At 39.0% G+C, this 17,581-nt stretch overlaps 1 protein-coding gene across 3 annotated transcripts in view; it reads left to right on the top strand.

The window, feature by feature from the left end:
- SYT9 (synaptotagmin 9) overlaps window positions 1-13,684 on the top strand; it is a 69,408-nt gene extending 55,724 nt beyond the window's left edge. Inside the window, exons 4-8 of one of the 3 annotated variants that reach the window (XM_058026237.1) lie at window positions 5,664-5,784; window positions 6,811-6,982; window positions 7,581-7,710; window positions 8,287-8,443; window positions 9,431-9,520. In XM_058026237.1, coding sequence (XP_057882220.1) covers window positions 5,664-5,784; window positions 6,811-6,982; window positions 7,581-7,710; window positions 8,287-8,394 — 531 coding nt within the window. In that variant the 3' untranslated portion in view covers window positions 8,395-8,443; window positions 9,431-9,520. Of the gene's footprint in view, window positions 1-5,663; window positions 5,785-6,810; window positions 6,983-7,580; window positions 7,711-8,286; window positions 8,444-9,430 lie in introns of those variants that run through there. The other 2 variants (XM_058026238.1, XM_058026239.1) reach the window with 2 other exon arrangements.
- Window positions 13,685-17,581: the final 3,897 nt, after the last annotated feature.

Genomic DNA, 17,581 nt, shown 5'->3' with positions numbered 1-17,581 from the left:
TCCAGCAAAATTGAATAGTTTTAAAAACTATAAATCATGTGTGATTATAGATTAAAAGCCTAATAATGTTACTATTAGAATTCAGCATTTTCAAAGGGGTAGTTTTACAGAGGGGAAAACCTGAAATGTTTTCTGGAAAAAGCAGGAACAATTTTCAGTAGAAACCACTGAAAATTGCTAAAAAATATGACTTTTGTAATGTATCAAGTATTTCCACCAGGAACAGAACAAGAAGGAAGTCTGATATGAGAGGGGGGCATGTCTCCATGCTCCTAACAGCAATCTTACTTACCTGGTGGTTTCATGGATTATAGGATTCATCCTGTTTGCAGTTTTCAGGCAAACCTTGTGATTTACACCTCTGGTTTGAACTCTCCCAGATAAGACTGGGACATTTTCAATGAAGAATCTTCATGCTCTTGCTCCATGGAATAAAGAGCTGCAAGAACACGGCAAGGGTTCAGAGACAAATCCAGGTGGGATTATCAGAGGCTCCCTGTAAGGCACAGCTCACAACATCAAGGCACTCCTGGGACCCAAGCCTGGAGCACTGCAAAAGCAAAGCCGATCCCAACCTTGTTTCACTTTTTTTAGAATACAGGAACAGGCAGAATACAGATTTAAAATAAAGGCTGTGTTTTCACCTCTGAGCCTGGGCAGGTTTTGAGGACAATGGGAGAGTGGTATGTTTGTTAGAGATATTTATTTAGCTATGCTTCCTGCTGAATGGGACCAAAGGAAAAATAATATAGAGCATGTACATATAAGTAAATTAGCATTTCAATTTCATTATCTTCTGATTATTTTCTTTTGAGTTGACCAGCCTTTAGGTCTGGTTATATTGGGGCTGTCACAGTTGCACTGTAACATGCCCATTATGGTATTTCGACCACACTGAATGAGGTTAGGCACAAATTTGGAAAGTACAACATGCATGACTTGATAACCTATACTATTTATGAAATCTCCTCATAAGCAGGAATTCCAAAATGCCTCTGGCAGTGTAATGCCTGTAGTGCCACATTTTGTGGAGCGTACACAGTAATGCCTAAGCACTCAATTCAAACAGGAACTAATCCTTGCAGAAGATCCTGCCCTCTATCCTTGTTAATTCTGTTCCTCAAAGTGATTCCTTGCTAATACAGCACACCTTTAGTGACAATCCGTGGCTTAAGCTGTGTAGCTCAGTGATTCTAAACTTGTGAAGATGTGCACTAATCCTCTCGGTGCTCTGACACGTTGGCTTTGATTCTGTTAGCTGAATTTGAAGGGGAGACCTGTGTGTGCTGGGTGTGAGGGTGATGCCTGTGACAAGGCATCCCCCCAGAGAGATGAACACACACCTGCAGATTCTGGGGGGCTCTGGCAATGAAGCAGCAGCCTGAAGACCTGGGATTGCAGGCAATATTAAAAGTGGCTGACGTGTCCACAGCAGCTCAAAGCTACACAGCCATGAGCCAGGGTGCTACAGAGCCATATTTGCGGTTTGTAGAGCGATTGCAAGATGCATTAGAAAGACAAATAGTAAATAAAGAAGCCAAAGAACAAACAATACATCAATCAGCCAGAGATAATGCTAAGGAAGAGCAGTCAGCTTTCTCATGTCGGCTCGAGTCAGGATTCTGTTTTTAGGCCTTTGGCTGCTGTTTCACCACCACAAGGGGCAGACAAAGTTTGTGGGGCTCTCTGAAGAACATTCCCTCGTTAAACCTTTCTAAATGAACCTTGAGGACCCATTGTTTGTAACAATTTTCAATGTTGCCCTTTGGTTAGAGAAAACAGGGAGGAATAGCCAGGGCAAAGGGCAAGGCTCTCTCTGTCATAAAAATCCTTTCCAAACTTTAGAAAACCTTTACAAATAGCCAGTACGATGGAGTAGTCATTAATTCCCTACACTTTGAAATGAAAGTATGAGAAGATAAGGCCTCTTTTTCAGAGTGACAGAAGGATTTTTTGGCAAAAGGTGTCTCTTCCCTGCTGCTGCCTGCAGGCTGCCCTTCAGTCACATTCTCAGGCATTGACTTGTGAACAGACCCTCTCACAATCATCTGTGACCAATTGCTGCAACACCTACAACTTGTACAACTGGAAAAGGCTAAAGAAATCACAGGCTCTGTTTCCAGTATAACTCTGTTCTTTTCCCATGTAATGTCCAGTGCAGTTTTTCAAGAAGCATTAATAAAGAACTATTATATATATTATATATATATCACACATTTATATATTATATATTATATATTATATATAATATATTATATATTATATATTATATATTATATATTATATATTATATATTATATAGTATATAGTATATATTATATATTATATATTATATATTATACATTATACATTATACATTATATACTATATACTATATACTATATACTATATTACATATTGTATATTATATATTATATATTACATATTACATATCACATATTACATATTACATATCGTATATCGTATATTATATATATCACAGCATTTGCTAAAAACTCATCACCGTGCAGGTGACAATTATTTTTCAGTTGTAAGGCAAAGCTTTTGGGTAAGTATATTATGGCCTAATTCCTAATACTACATTCAACACATGTGATCCATTCTTTTCCTAAGCAGTTCATTTGTGCAGTTATGTTTACAGGGTATGACTCTTCAGGTTGTTCTGTGCAGGGATGGGAATGGGACTCTGTGATCCTTGTGGGTTCCTTCCAGATCAGGACATTCTATGATTCTCTGATTTTGCTCGGCATCTGAATTCAATTCCTAAAACCAATGTATAATAATTCATTTACCTATAAACTCCTTGATAAAAAATGGATACATTTTTTAAATTGTTCATTAAGGATGATCAAGTTGGAGTGGAAACTTCTGTATTTGGTAGAGGCAGTAAATTCACAGTACTCACAGAATGAATTCCTAGTCACCACATGGAGCACTGGAGTTGAATATGGAGTATTCAATATGGAATAGGTCTCTGGATTTTGTATTCAGACACACAAAACATATCTGCATCAAGTAATAATATACTGAGTGTCTAACATAATGTAGTACAAAATATATAAGAAGGATATTCTGCACTACAGATATAAAATACATATATATCTATTTCAGTGGTGCATAGGTCAGTTGTTGTTTATTGAAGTACTTCCATGATTACCTAAAATCCAAAATACTGTGTCAGTGCATTCTGAAACATTTGAAATCAAACTTACCCCTATCCGATACAGATGAACTGCAAAGTGCTACAAAATAAATTACAAAAAAGTTATGTAAAATCCTCAATCAGTAGCTGTCCATATTTATGCATATACATATGCCACAGCTGACAATATTGAAGTATGCCAAAATACACAGTTAAAACAACAGATGTTTGATGGGCTCCTTTGTGGTCAGAGAAAACCTGACTGATTCTATCTTCTAAAGGGCAGTGACCAATTCAGGAAAAACAACCTATCAATATTTGCAAGAGTGACAAATTCCCAAAAGACGGCTTCAGTCAGTAATATCTTTAAATGGCTTTTGAAATTCTGGTCCCCTAAAGTTGCAGCACAAGAGAGAATTTCACAGCTACAAATCTCAGCCCCTCAGAGCTGGGGAAGTACATTTCCACGTTGGAAGTTGCTCTCACACTGGGAAGGACAAGTGAAAACTTTGCTTCCTGTTTTCCTGGTTATAGGTACCAAGCTCCAGCTGATCACTGGGAAAACCTCAGAGGTCAGTTATTTTCCTGTAATGATAAGGGCAGGTGTTAGCCAAGAGAAATTTCTGCTGGATGTGCTGACACCTCTTTAACCTGTAGGACTTCTCACAGCATCCCAAGCAGCTTTGATCCTCCCACCAAGTGAGTCTGTGGCACAATTTGTTGCAGCAGGTTTGCTTCCAAGTGGGAGCTATCAAGAGGCACTAAACAGCCTGAGTCATAGCAGCCACCTCGATATTGTCCCAGCCTTTATTAACTTTTCAGCCACCCTGAAACACTGATCTTCAGAATGGAAAAGGTGATAAGGTTAAAAGCTGGTTATTCCTGACAAATGGCCCATAATATCAGCCTTTTCCTTCTTTGGCTGCATCTCTTAAATAACAGCACAAGGAAAGGACTCACTTTTGAGTGACTGTCCCTGTTGGGTTTTTAATTTGAATGAGCTGTGAGCTAAAGCAAAGGTGCCTCTCTTGAGCAAGGGGTTGAACACTGAGCAGAATTCCCTTCTGACACAACATTTTTCTACAGCTGTGTGCCAGCAATGCTTTCTGTTCTGCTTGTGTCCCCTGCTAACTCCTGGAGTGACACAAAGGGACTACACAGGCTCTGGGCAGCAGCTGCCTCAGACACAAACCCGTGCTAGGGGCTCCTTCCAGGTATTTTTATTTCCTTCTGTGTCACCCACCACCCTTCAGCTTTTGGTGACTGAAAGAGAAAGAACCAGCTTGGGAAAGATGAGAAGCTATTGCACAAAGCTAAGTAAGCAAGATAAACATACCCCACAACAGCTGCATTTCCCTTCCCTAGAAAACCTGGAATGTGGCTTTGATATTGCTAATTTCAAGGATCAGGTAATTTATTTTTTTTTTTTCAGTCAAGAATGAAATATTAAGCTACAGGAAGCAGGTCTGTGAAAGTGTGAATTCGCTGCTCAGTCAAAAAAATGCAAATCAAATAAAAGAAATCATTTAATACAATCCTTCCTTTGATATTTTCTTAATGAAAGAGCTGGATTTCCCTCTTAAAAAATAGTGATGCTTTGTAACTGCAAACAGGGTTTGTAAATTTTCTAGCATTTTTCTGGAGCCCTGATGCCATCAACAGAGGAAAGGGTTGCAAATTATTCTATCAATGAAACAGAAGTATAAATCTTAAGGAAGCTTGTCTGTGTGAGGCACAGGATTTTGTCTTTGTTAGTATTGTAATTATTATGATCAAAAATTAATAATAACCCTTACTCTTCTTCTGGTGGAGACTGTCCCATTGCCATAGACACTTCAGACCTGTCACACGAGAGTTCATGCAAACTTAAGAGTTGGAAGAAGCTTTGTCCTGCCCAAACTATGGGGTTTTTTTGTTGGAGAATTTTGCTCAGAAATGGCTTATAAGGCAGCTGTGAGGAGCAAATTCTCACAGCCTGTTTCTGTAAACAGCTAAGTTCTCAAGAACTCCATCTTATTGAAGACAGGCTTGAGAACTTAGCTGTTTACTGAAACAGGCTGTGAGAATTTGCTCCTCACAGCTGCCTTATAAGCCATTTCTGAGCAAAATTCTCCAACATTTTTTTCTGTGACTCTCTCTGTGGGTTTCATCCTGCAGACCAGAGAGAAAGGCACAGACATTTGTGGCTGCTTGTCAGTGAAACAGGCAAATCACTAAAATACATAAAATAGAACAAAGGTTTTCCAGTCCCTCACAGGGTACCTCATCATTTAAATGTGTGTCATCTCCAAGGACTGAGTGCTAGAAACTATAACCTCATTTACCCTGGAGAACTTTGGTGGTGCAGCAACAGAGTGACTTGAATTTTGTATGCACATGGATGGCTGTTTTTTTCAGATATGTTTCAGAATGAGAATTCAGCTTTTACTGCAGATCTCCAAAGGTATATTTTTATCTTTAAATCCTGCTAGGAGCAGAAAAATTATTATTGCTTCACATTATCTTTCTTTTCTTGGAACAGGATAACGTGGATCTTGGTGACCTTATGTTTTCGCTCTGCTACCTTCCAACAGCTGGTAGACTAACTATTACAATAATAAAGGCAAGAAATCTAAAGGCAATGGATATCACAGGAGCATCAGGTAGGAATGAATTAAATTCTCAGTGTGGATTTCTGTCCCATTTCCCTCCGAAGACACAGAATTCAACACTGTCAGATCCCAGAATGGTCTTTGAGAGGGGGGTGATTTTACTGTGAGCTCTACTTGAGTACAGAAGTTGATGAGAAATAAATAACACATTTTAGTTCTCTTAGATCCAAGCAACAGTTTAAAACAAGTTTATCACTCATAAAGAGTGCAAGATTGTTATTTCCAATGCCACTGTAATTCAGAGTAAAACAAGCTGGCCAAAATGCATTCCCAACACTGGGCATTTGTTTGTGCAGCAGACTGTTACAGCTATGACACAGACTGGCCCTCTCTGACAGTCCCCAAGAGCCACTGAGCCAGTTCTGCTGTTGCTACCATATGGAGAAAGAGGTGATCATCCCAGAATCCTTTCAGCAACCCTTTCAAAAGCCCACAAAAAAAAGTATAAACATAAATAAGATTTCATAGATTACTTTTAAATACTAGCAGGGAATTGTAGAGTTCAGAAAGGAGCTACAAAGAAATAGCTTTCTTTTCTGATACATTCAGGAGTTTAAAAATAATTATAATTCTCTTGAGAAATATAAGTCACTAATTGTTGCACTCTGAATTGTATTTAACCATACATCAGTAAATCCCATTGTGAAAAACATTGTCATCATCTGTCTGTCCTACAAATCTAACAAGTAATTAGGCTGCTATAGATAGGCTGATACACAGGCTGTTGTATAAAATAGTCATGTATAAGATGCTTCAGTGGATATCTTAATACCCTTTGAGAAGTTGGTACACAACAAGGAGCTTCTTGATCCTAGAAAGTTCATTATGAGCAGCCAACCAGGTAAAGCTTTCAAAGCTGCACTGCCTCCCGTGCATTCCATGCTGACAGAGAAGCTCCAATCCCAGTCAGGTCCAGGAGATTAATCCTTCAAGCAGGTATGGACACACAACAAGTCTCCCTTCACTTTCCATTTGCATTTGTCAAAAAAATCAACATTGTTCTTATGATCCACACAGATCCCTACGTGAAGGTTTCTTTAATGTGTGAAGGAAGGCGGCTAAAGAAAAGGAAAACTTCCACCAAGAGGAACACCCTAAATCCCGTTTACAATGAAGCCATAGTCTTTGACGTCCCTCCAGAAAACATTGACCAAATTAACTTGTCGATAGCTGTTATGGATTATGACCGGTGAGATGCCTGTAGCTGTCAAATATTGGCTGATAGAATCTTGCATGCTGGATTTGCACCCAGAAAGAAAGTGGGGTTTTTTCCCTAAAAGTGGGGAATTAATGTCAGGTTGAGCTTGGTAGAAGTCTCCAAAATTTTTGTTTTGCCAGGCAGAACTCCCTTACTAAATTTTAAAACATAGATTTGCATCCATAACTGACATCAGTAAGCTGCAGATGTGTTTGGCAGAACTGAAGTAACTGGTCATTTAAGCACTGATATTCAGTTTGTACATTTATGCTAAGCCTTTATATACACACACTCCATTTATAAAGTCGTGTCTTAGAGCCTGTTTGCCTTTGCAGCTAATTACAGAACACAGACAAAGAACCAAAGAACCTTTTGTGTGCTACAAGGGGGGAAATATTTCAATATTTCAAATTGTTCTGAGCAGTGGGAAGTGCAAAGAGCAAGCCTACGTATTTCCTAGTGCTTTGTGTTCTCCGGGCAAGAATTAATCCTAAAACCCCCACGGTTAACGTTTCTGAATGAAATATGCAACTTGTGTGGTTCCAAAGGTAAAATTTTAAGAAAAAAATATTATGGACCATTTTCACAGTGTAGGTCACAATGAGGTCATTGGAGTTTGTCAAGTAGGCAACGACGCAGAGAGTCTAGGTCGCGACCACTGGAACGAAATGCTCTCGTACCCTCGGAAGCCCATCGCTCACTGGCATCCTCTTGTGGAGGTAAGGCTCTCATTTATTGCTTCCCCCTTGCAGTGATCAGAAATGTTCTCCCACACGGCTTTAGAAGTTGGATAAAATTTTATGAGCAAACCCAAGATCCGTGTGCACGAGGTGAATGCTAGAAAAGGGTTTGGAAATGCTTTAAAGTTGAAATGTGACACGCAGGTTAAGTCTGCTCCTTTCAATTTTAGGGAGACAGAAGGTAATTGTTGTCTGTAATATGCAGATATGAAAACACCAAACATTATACACTTGATTGAGGGTTTGGTTTTGCTTTTGAATTAAGATCTTGGGTAACTTTCACCGTTAATTGATGTAAAGAAATGGATCTTGTTTACAGAGCAATCAAGACTTATTTTTTTTATATACAACAACCTAATTTGACTTCTTTTCTTGTAACAATATAACATCCATGGCACTAGCACATCTCAAAGGATGCCTAACTGCAGTGAGAAAAATATGTTTAAGTGTCTTTGGAGATCTGAGGCGCTCATAAGAAGCGACACAATCAGAAAAGCTTTTCAAGGTTCCTATGGCTTTTTTTTTGTTTTGTTTTGTTTTGTTTTTTGTCTTTAGGGCCCTATTCAGCAGGAATGTTATGCAGGTCTTCTGCGCTTGGATGGCTGCCGAAGAGGCTTCCTCACCCTTTTAACCTATTCAGCAGAAATTTGGCATTCCTGTTGAACTCTTTCTTAGCCATATCCTCAGGGGCTATTCCACAGAGTCCAGTGGGGTAAAGATGTCCTTTTAATCCCTCTGTCTAATCCTCTCCCCAATACAGGGAACACTAATCCTGAGTCATGAGACACAGAAATTCATCAAAGATCGAACTAAATTGCTTCCTAAAGTTACCATGACTTGCTCCCATTGTTGCTCTCACTGGCTGAGTCAGGCAGTGCTCCCAGTCAAAGGGAAGTGTCTTGTTTATGAACAGCCCCAGAGCTATACTCAATGTTGAAAGACAGGAAAGAGCACAGAGCCCTTATGAAGCCAGGAGTGATGCTGTGGGCACTAATACTTGGAGGCAGGCAGTTCACAGCCCCTCTGAGCTTCCTTCCTGCACCAGAGTGCAGCTGTGCTACCACAGTGCCACTGGAGATTTCCCTGCTTGGTTCTGAGCACTGGCCATAGGCAGTTCCAGAAAAGACTGCCAAGCATTATGAAGATGCTGCAAGCTGGGAATAATCCCACAGCCTTGTCCTGTGTCCATAGGGAATTGTGTTTCCTGGTGCCACAGCAGCGCAGGCTGAGCAGGGAGTGCCCATGGCAGGAGGAAGGCTCCATGCCTTCTGAGCACAGCTGCTGCCAGCAGTGGGGCAGCTCTGCCCAGGTGTTTGTGCCCCCAGTGACAGGGTGATGCTGGCTGAAGTGCCACGCTTGAAATGCTGACCTGGGCATTTGGGAGCTCTCTGCTGCAGGCAAGTGTTGGCAGGAACGTCCTGACAGGGCACACGAGGTGTGGTGTAAGGGTTACTGTCGCCCAGAGCACAACAAGTGTCTCTTAGCAGAAGTTGTCTACATCCTTATATCCAACCTGTCTTCCCTCTTTGATAAATTTCATTGCAGCCAGAGCCCACAATTAGGTTTTGACAGCTCTTCCCTTTTCACAGGCATCCTGTTCTTTTCATACATGCCTGGCTAACTTCTTTAGATTTCATTGCTGTGGATTGCTTTTCATGTCACTGAAAGCTGAACAGAGACATTTTTTTTTCCTTCCCAGGAATCAAGTGGGGGAGGGTGTCCAGCGCATCCAGGCTGTGCAGAGAAATATATACACAGCATATCATTTTGGTTCCTGAATCAGGATTAGACTCAGCGAGAGCTTCTGGAACCTCTGTGGCCACAGCCGTAGGACCCTGAATATTTGCTGAATAGGACCCTCAGTCTTCTACTGTGTGAAGAGCTATTGGTTTCAAATAGCGTGATGTTATCCACTTGTAGCATTAATTTTCCAGCTGACACTACTGCTACTGATAGATTATTTGTATGGTCGTAAGCATTACCCAAATTGGAGTCATCATTTCTGTTCAGTAGAATAACTCAGGTTTACAAGCAAAATGATAGCAATGTAAACCAACAAATATGGGAAGCAGCAACAGATATTGTCCTTGTACTTGCAAAAAAGGTGCAGTATTGTGAATGATTAGCTTTCTTAGTATTTTTTTTTCAAGAATGATTGCCATCAGATACTTATTTTTTGATGACAAGTTGCGTCCTCAGTCTCAGCTGGTGCCTCCTTTCACCTGACGTGAAAACAAATTAATATGGTTCCTTGCAGAAATCCTTCAAATCTGAAAAACTGTAAAAAAAGTTCTGCTGGGTGAGAACAAGATGCATATGGTATTTGTAATGACAGCATGTTCTTTGAGGGAGGAGATAACCATCTGTATAACATGGAGGTTGTTAGTCCTCAACCTTTGTGGATGATTTTCCAGTCAACGTTTCTGAGTCGTGTCCACGGCACTGCAGACTGTTGGAAGTGTGTCCCAGGTGGCAATGCTGGATCATACAAACACACACACACACACCCCCATGTCGTCTGAAAATGCTGTTCCAAATATATAGTGCCTGTGAAGACTTCCTTTATTATTTGTGGTAGAGTTAGCAGGGCTGTTTTACATGATGGTATATTGTAAATTCTGACAAATTCTGACCATTAAAAGAAAATGAATCAAAGCACTGCATTTTGTCACGTAATGAAATTTGTACCCCAAAGCAGGAGACCCTGGAATAAATTTTTCACCACTCATTCAGCCATGCATGGAGTTCTCTCATCCTCCAGTGTCTTCTGCAGAGAACTTGACTCACATCTTTACATGGGAATTTTTTTGTTTAAAAGATGCAAATGCAAAATATGGATGTTTTATACAATACAGCTGTCTGCTGTGTACTTACAGAGAGGGAGCACTGGTCATTAGATAGAGTTCAGATAATTTTATGTGCACACACATTGCTTCACATCTTGTATGTGATCAGTGTTCACCAAGCATTTTGGACCTGCACCTCTGCTGACACAAATATGCATGCACAGATTTGAAGAAATATGTAACATTTTGGCCTCAAGTCTAAAAAATTAGTTTTATAACCTATCTATGAGGATCTTTCACAAAATCAGAATTACTTGTGGGTAAAGAATATCTTGGAACTTGCAGGAGATCTTGGATCTGCTGTAAATGTATGCTGCAGGTATAAATCAGCCAACAGCTCAAAGGGACATCAGCTGAAAAGTGGTATTATTATAATTGCCAGTGGGTTGCAGTTCTTCTGTTTTATTACAATGCTCAGTTTATTTAATGTATCAAAAGAATTATTTTGAACAGAGTTCTTCTAAAACACGGAAAGATGTCTCTGTGACCATGAGCATTTCAAGTGGAATCCAGCAGACTTCAAAGGCTTAGAGATGAGGAAAACCCCCTAAATTTATTGAATTCTCCTAATTTTTGCTCATGACTTGCAAACTGTTACTCAGGCTGTGGCATTACTATGTGCTTTTTACAGATACCTGCCTTATCATAGTAGTGCATCTATGGAGTGATAGAGATTTTATATATTTGGATACTTCACTCTTCACCTTTAAACTCAACCAGTGATATTCCCTAGACCCTAAATAATTTTCTGTTATGGTTCTGGTTGGCCAGTAGACTGCTGCTATCTTTGGGCTGTATTACAATAATACCACAGCCTGGAAGGACTGGATAATTCTGCTACAAACTCAACTGGAAACCCAGGGAAAGCTATGGTCCCAATGCTGCTCAGTCTTTCTTCTCTGAGCTGTGATTCTCAGTGGTAATCACCAGTAGGCTCACAAGAATGGTTTCAAAGCTGAAACCCTCATTTATTTTCTTATTTGCTGTGAATGCATTATTACACTGTGTGACAAGTGTCGTAACTCTAAAATAGAAAAGAGAATCGCTTAGAAATGCATCTCAGCAAGATTTTAATCCCATTTTGCTTTTTAACAACCTGCTATTAAATTGTTACCTCTAGTTTTCCATAAGAAGCCTCCGTGTCAGGTGCTGTTCTGTGACAAAGCAGTGAGTGGCAATGGGAAAACCTTCAGAGTTACTAACAGTGAGGCCGAGCCCCATGAACAGTGCCCTGATATTCCCATGACAAAACACTCACAGCACAACTCCTCTGCAGCTGAGTGCACACATATCTCTTTATCTGCTTCCACTGAAATCACAAGACATTAAAAGCATTGCTGTTTTCTTCGTTTTGCTTTTCCCTGCAAAAAGCCCTGGCGGTGGATAAGCAAACATTCATCTCAGTCTGGGGAAGCAGGGACAACCAGAACAGAAAAACAATATGTAGCATAAAAAGCCCAGTGTTAAAATTGTTCTCACCAGCCATTGCATGGCTCAGTTTTCCATGCCAGCAGATCCATAAAACACAAAAGCAGCACATGTGAGACAGTTGTTACATTGAGGTACAATTCAATTGCTCATAGGGGAACTCCTGGATCAATACAAAATGAAACAACAGCAAAGGACAATGCAAAAGAATGAAAAAAATGTCCACCCTTCTTGGCTTGAGGGGATGGTTGCTGAGGGGGCTTTTGGGTTGTTTTTATTCTTTGGTTTGGTTTGATTTGGTTTAGTTTGGTTTCGTTCACGTGTTTTAAACACCAAGCATGGTATGTAGCTATATTAACATGAGCACCCAAAGGCAGGGACACAAGAGATATATTGATTTACATGCTTATCACCTAGCAACATTCCAGCACTGAGGGGATGTGTCTGCAACTGAAATAAAAAATAGCTGAAAACTCGTTTGGTTTAAAAGTAACAAACAATAAACGGGGACCAGGAAATTCAGTTGAAAAATCTGTTTGACCCAGCTAGAAATCCATCAGAAATGACTTTGTTGTTAATACATTTTGTTTGAACAGAAGGAAGTGATAAAAGTCGATCAGGTGACTCCATCTGAAGTGTCATTGATGAAATGCTTTTTTCCCCTTAGAACAGTGCATTGCCAAACGATTGCATCTCAGTATCAAGAGAGAAAACAATGGATCTCTTATCTAGTAGGGGGGGGAAAAAATCATATAGTGAAAGTAATCCACAACACTGTAGAATTTAACAGGAGCCCCCTGTGCTGCAGAAAAGGGCAGCAGGACAGACTTGGTGACCTTGAACCTTGCTGCAATTAGTGCCAACACGATTGAAGGTGACAGCGTGGCAGCGCGTGTGCCAGGTGCCAGCTGCATTCCAAGAATGGCTAGCTCCAAGAGCTGCGTTCACAGCTCCTTTCCAACACAGTGGGTTGGGCAAGGAACCCCAGCTGGGAGTTCTGCAGGGCCCTGCAGTTCCCTGGCAGCACATCCATCTCCAGGGCCCTGCAGTTCCCTGGCAGCACATCCGTCTCCTTGGAGCGCGGCAGTGGCACTGCCCACCGCGGAAAGCGTTGCCCGCGGAGCGAGGGGGAAGGTGACAGGAGGACTTGCAAACATCTGGGCTCTTCATTGGCTCCTTTGTTTTGTCTGGGCTCTTTAGTTCCTCCTCCTCCTCCTTTCTGCTCAAACGTAGACATTGTAAAGCTGAGGTGTTTTACTCGGTTGCATGCTGGCCAGCTGCCATCCTCGATGCCCGTCGCGAAGGTGTGTGAAGAGAGGTGTGTTGTTTTCTGGTATCCTTTTGGTTTCAGTAGCACATCAGCATTGTACTATACTTTATTATTTCTTGTTCAGTAAGTAGTCCTGGTATCTCTATGTTTCATGTCTAATTTTGGAGAGCAGGGCCATACCTGTATCGAGGCTCTCTCAATTAGGTGGGCATTTTGTTTGTTTAGTAGAAATAATGCATGATTCTTTTCGCGGTGATGGTTCGAGGGACAAAGAAATTCTTAATTTTGTAATATGTATTACAATCTTCTGAACACAAGTAAAAATGTACTGTGATTTATTTATATAAATCTAGTCTGAACAAATAAGTTTTGATCTTAATAAAAACTGTAAGAAATTGTGCAATTGTAATTTATTACTATTTTGTATTTAATAAATATTAAAGTTCAATTCATTATTCAGAAAGCCAGAAAACACTTTGGAAATGTTATTGCTCAGTTTTTCTCCGCAGATAACATGTTTTGATAAAGTATACAAGGCCAGAGAGAAAAAGCTTTTAATTTTACAGCACTCACACATAATTTAGGAATTTGGATACTGAAACCTCATGTTTCATCTCATGTCCACAGTCATCATGGCAGAAAGATTACTTGACATGTCAGTGGTGAATTTCATCTGTGTTTCATATTAAGAAGAAAATCAAGAGGCTACAGAAGTGTTTCTATCAAGTGACATTTTGTTAAATTACCAAAATTAGTAATTAGCATGGCATGCTGGCAAAATCAGCAGTCCTCCTGTCAACACCTGACATGTAGCTCCAGGAAATTCTGAGAGGTTCCCTGGCAGAGGCCAGAAACAAATGGAAAAGAGCAAAAATATATCTTGTATGACCACACAAACTGCGCCCAAAAAGGTGGCACTCCTGTCCTTTTCCTTCTCTTTTACACCAACTGAACTTATACATCCATCAGCAAGAGCCCTACATGTCCATGACTTCTAATTGAGAACCTCTTTGTGCCTTTAGGGGTCAGTTCAGTCTCTCCTCATTTGGCATATCTGGCCTGCTTGCACACACCACATTAATAAAGGGCTGCTAAGACACAAAACAATATTCCATGCCACTATGAAGTTAATTTCATTCTGCTGTCTTCTAGGGAATATCTGATATCACAGAGGCATGGAAAAGAGATGAGAACAGGCCTGTAGTTTTGAACTTGGTACTGTCTTTAATAGTGGGAACACCTTTAGGCCCTGGGTGTATTGGAGACGGATGATTGGCAAGGGACACATCTATAGGCATTTTGGCAGTGAATGCAATGTTAATTATCCCTCTCTGGCCCATATGTCACTATAAAATACACCTCAGCACAGGAGGTGTATGAACTTCAAAATAGTTTTAATGCCTTTCGGTAATACTGGTTTCTGCTTCTGTGTTAATAAGCAAGCAAAAGCCTCTTCCTCTGTCAAAATGGGCCCACACGTTTCTCCTTCTGAGACACTTTTCCAGCAGAATCATCCTTTAAGTCTTTATATGTAGCCCAGAGGCCTGAAAAGGGGCAGTGGTTGCACCAGCCTGCTAATGCCTGCAAGCCAAAGTTTGGGAATCTTCCCTGGAGAAGCCTGATCAATAGCAAGGCATCCCACATAGCCATAAACCTGAGAAACTATTGCTGGCCAGGGGCTGTGTACAAATCACAAACAGGATGGGACTGCTGTGGAACGTGCCTTGAGCTGTTTGATTTTCCAGCATCAGCCTCATTTCATGGTTATGGCAATGGGAAGATGCCACCAGCTCACATCCCAGCCAGCAGACACAGAACTCAATGTCACAACTCACTTTTTTAAGTTTTTTGCCCAATCACACAAAGCAAAAGCACATTGACAGTAGTTCCATCCAATCACTGTAAGCACAGGTACCTTTGGTTAAACAATGCTTGCTTGCATGAGGTTTCTCATGTAAGCAGCACGTGGTTTTTTCTCCCTGATTGATATTCTTACATTGCTATTTAAACAGAATCACGTAATTCTCTGGGTGCACTCATGCATTTATCATTCCCATATTAATTAACCACACACTTCAAGCTAGCCCACCACGCCATCCCAAAGGTCATGGCTTTAAACCACTTCAAAACTTGCCAAAAAACATTCAGTGAATTCGTGTTCCAATACCAGCACATGTAGGAAAATCTGTAAATATTCCAAGATGTCAGAAGTGCCTGAACAGTCTGGTTCAAAGAGCTTGACTAAAGCTGTCTAATATTAAAGAATCATTTAGAAGTGTCAATAAGCTACCTAGTGTTAGATCCTCACCCAAAGGTAAAACTCTCAATAAAAATATTTTTATTGAGTTGGAGTAACCATTCTCAATAATAACAACAACAAATTGTATATGGAACCCTTATTTTGTAATTTTCAATTTAGCAGGCAATTTCTGTTTCAAGAATGTCACTGTAATCCTATAATTTATATCCTGGTAACTGACACAAAAGCAGTTTTAAAGCAATATATTAAATAGACTTCAGCTACATTAGGTAGCCATTACATCCTGAAAATTGAATATAGTTTTAATAACCATCTTTTCAAAATGTAACAGTCTGGACCCTTTTCCATAACTTCTATCTTCCTAAAAAAAATATATCATTCCCAACATAAAATATTATTTAAAAAAACCCTGGAAAACATCTGAAGAATAATCACATAGCTGAGGAAAAAATCTGAAATAATCAATCAGTTTTGTATTTTAGTGAAACTCAAGTCCAAATATTTGCTGTTCCAGTGAAAATATCTCTTCCATCTGCCAGAAGATAACCTTTTATATTGGTATTTCCTCACTTCAAAACCTCAGCTCTCCAAACATGTTGGCATTTTCCTTTCAGTTCAAATGGGTGTAATATAGACCACATTTCAGGAAAAGAACAGTAAGTTCTCAGAACATCTTTTCTAAGTCTGGCCCTGAATCAATTAGAAATACAATTTTGGACAATAAAATAAAGTAAGTTTTGCTATTCTTATCAGGAGTTAAGGCTTTCTGTCAGATTGCCCCAAATTAATTCATTTCTTGCATCTTTACCCAATTGTTTGTAAATGCCCCAAGACTTCTTTCCTTTCTATACTACTTAAACTACTTGAAAAGTTAAAGTGGATTGAAACGGGAGGAGCAATTTCCGATGTGACATTGGAGCTGTGTCGTCCCTTGATGAGGAAGGACAGGAAATTACTTCCTCCTACTCTTACTATAAATCCATCTTAAATAAAAATTTATTGTTCCAAATAATAGGCTGAGATTGCTCAAAAAAAAATTTATCCTTCCTTTCATCAGGAGCATCTTTATGACTGGGTGTGGGGCTCTGCTGAATTGCTTTTCCATTTCCTCCAATCTGCCTGAGAGCTGGAGTCCCACTCTGCTCCACTCACTCCCTGTTCTGCCCCTGCCCTGCCAAGGCAGAGCAGCAAAATTCAGCTGAACCTCCAAACTTCTGCAGCTTTTCACAAGATCTGAGACCACTTGCCTTGGAAATTCCACTGCCAGTAGAAATAACTTCCAAGTGGTACCTACGTATGTGCCTGACAGATCTTCATTTTAATTGTCAATTGGTGGCACCACTACTATTATTATTATTATTATTATTATTATTATTATTATTATTAGCATTAGCATTAGCATTAGCATTACTACTATTATTATTTGTTACTACTATTATTTATCTATTCGTATTATTATTTTCTATTATTACTTTATTACTTTTGTTATCATTATTATTATCATTATTATTTTATATAATATTTTATCATTGTTATTATTACTACTATTATTATTTTTATTACTATTATTTATCTATTTAAATTATTATTTTTATTACTTTATTGTTATTGTTATTATTATCGTTATTATTATCATTATTATGAATATTTACTATTGTATATTATTTTATTATTGTTATTATTACTACTATTATTATTTATTACTATTATTTATCTGTTTGCGTTATTATCTTTATTATTACTTTATTGTTATTGTTATTATTATCATTATTATTGTTGTTATTATTATTCTTGTTATTTACTATTATATATTATTTTTATTATTGTTATTATTACTACTGCTATTTTTTGTTTTTACTATTATTTTTCTATTTACAGTATTATTTTTTATTATTACTTTATTGTTATTATTATCATCATTATTATTGTCATAATTATTATTGTTATTATTATTTACTATTATATATTATTTTATTATTGTTATTATTACTACTATTATTATTTGTTATTACTATTATTTATCTAGTTACATTATTATTACTTTAT

Source organism: Melospiza georgiana, chromosome 6 (genome assembly GCF_028018845.1).
Source record: "Melospiza georgiana isolate bMelGeo1 chromosome 6, bMelGeo1.pri, whole genome shotgun sequence".
Lineage (NCBI taxonomy): Eukaryota > Metazoa > Chordata > Aves > Passeriformes > Passerellidae > Melospiza > Melospiza georgiana.
The sequence above is the reverse complement of the archived record's forward strand: the minus strand, read 5'-3'. Positions and strand labels throughout refer to the sequence as shown.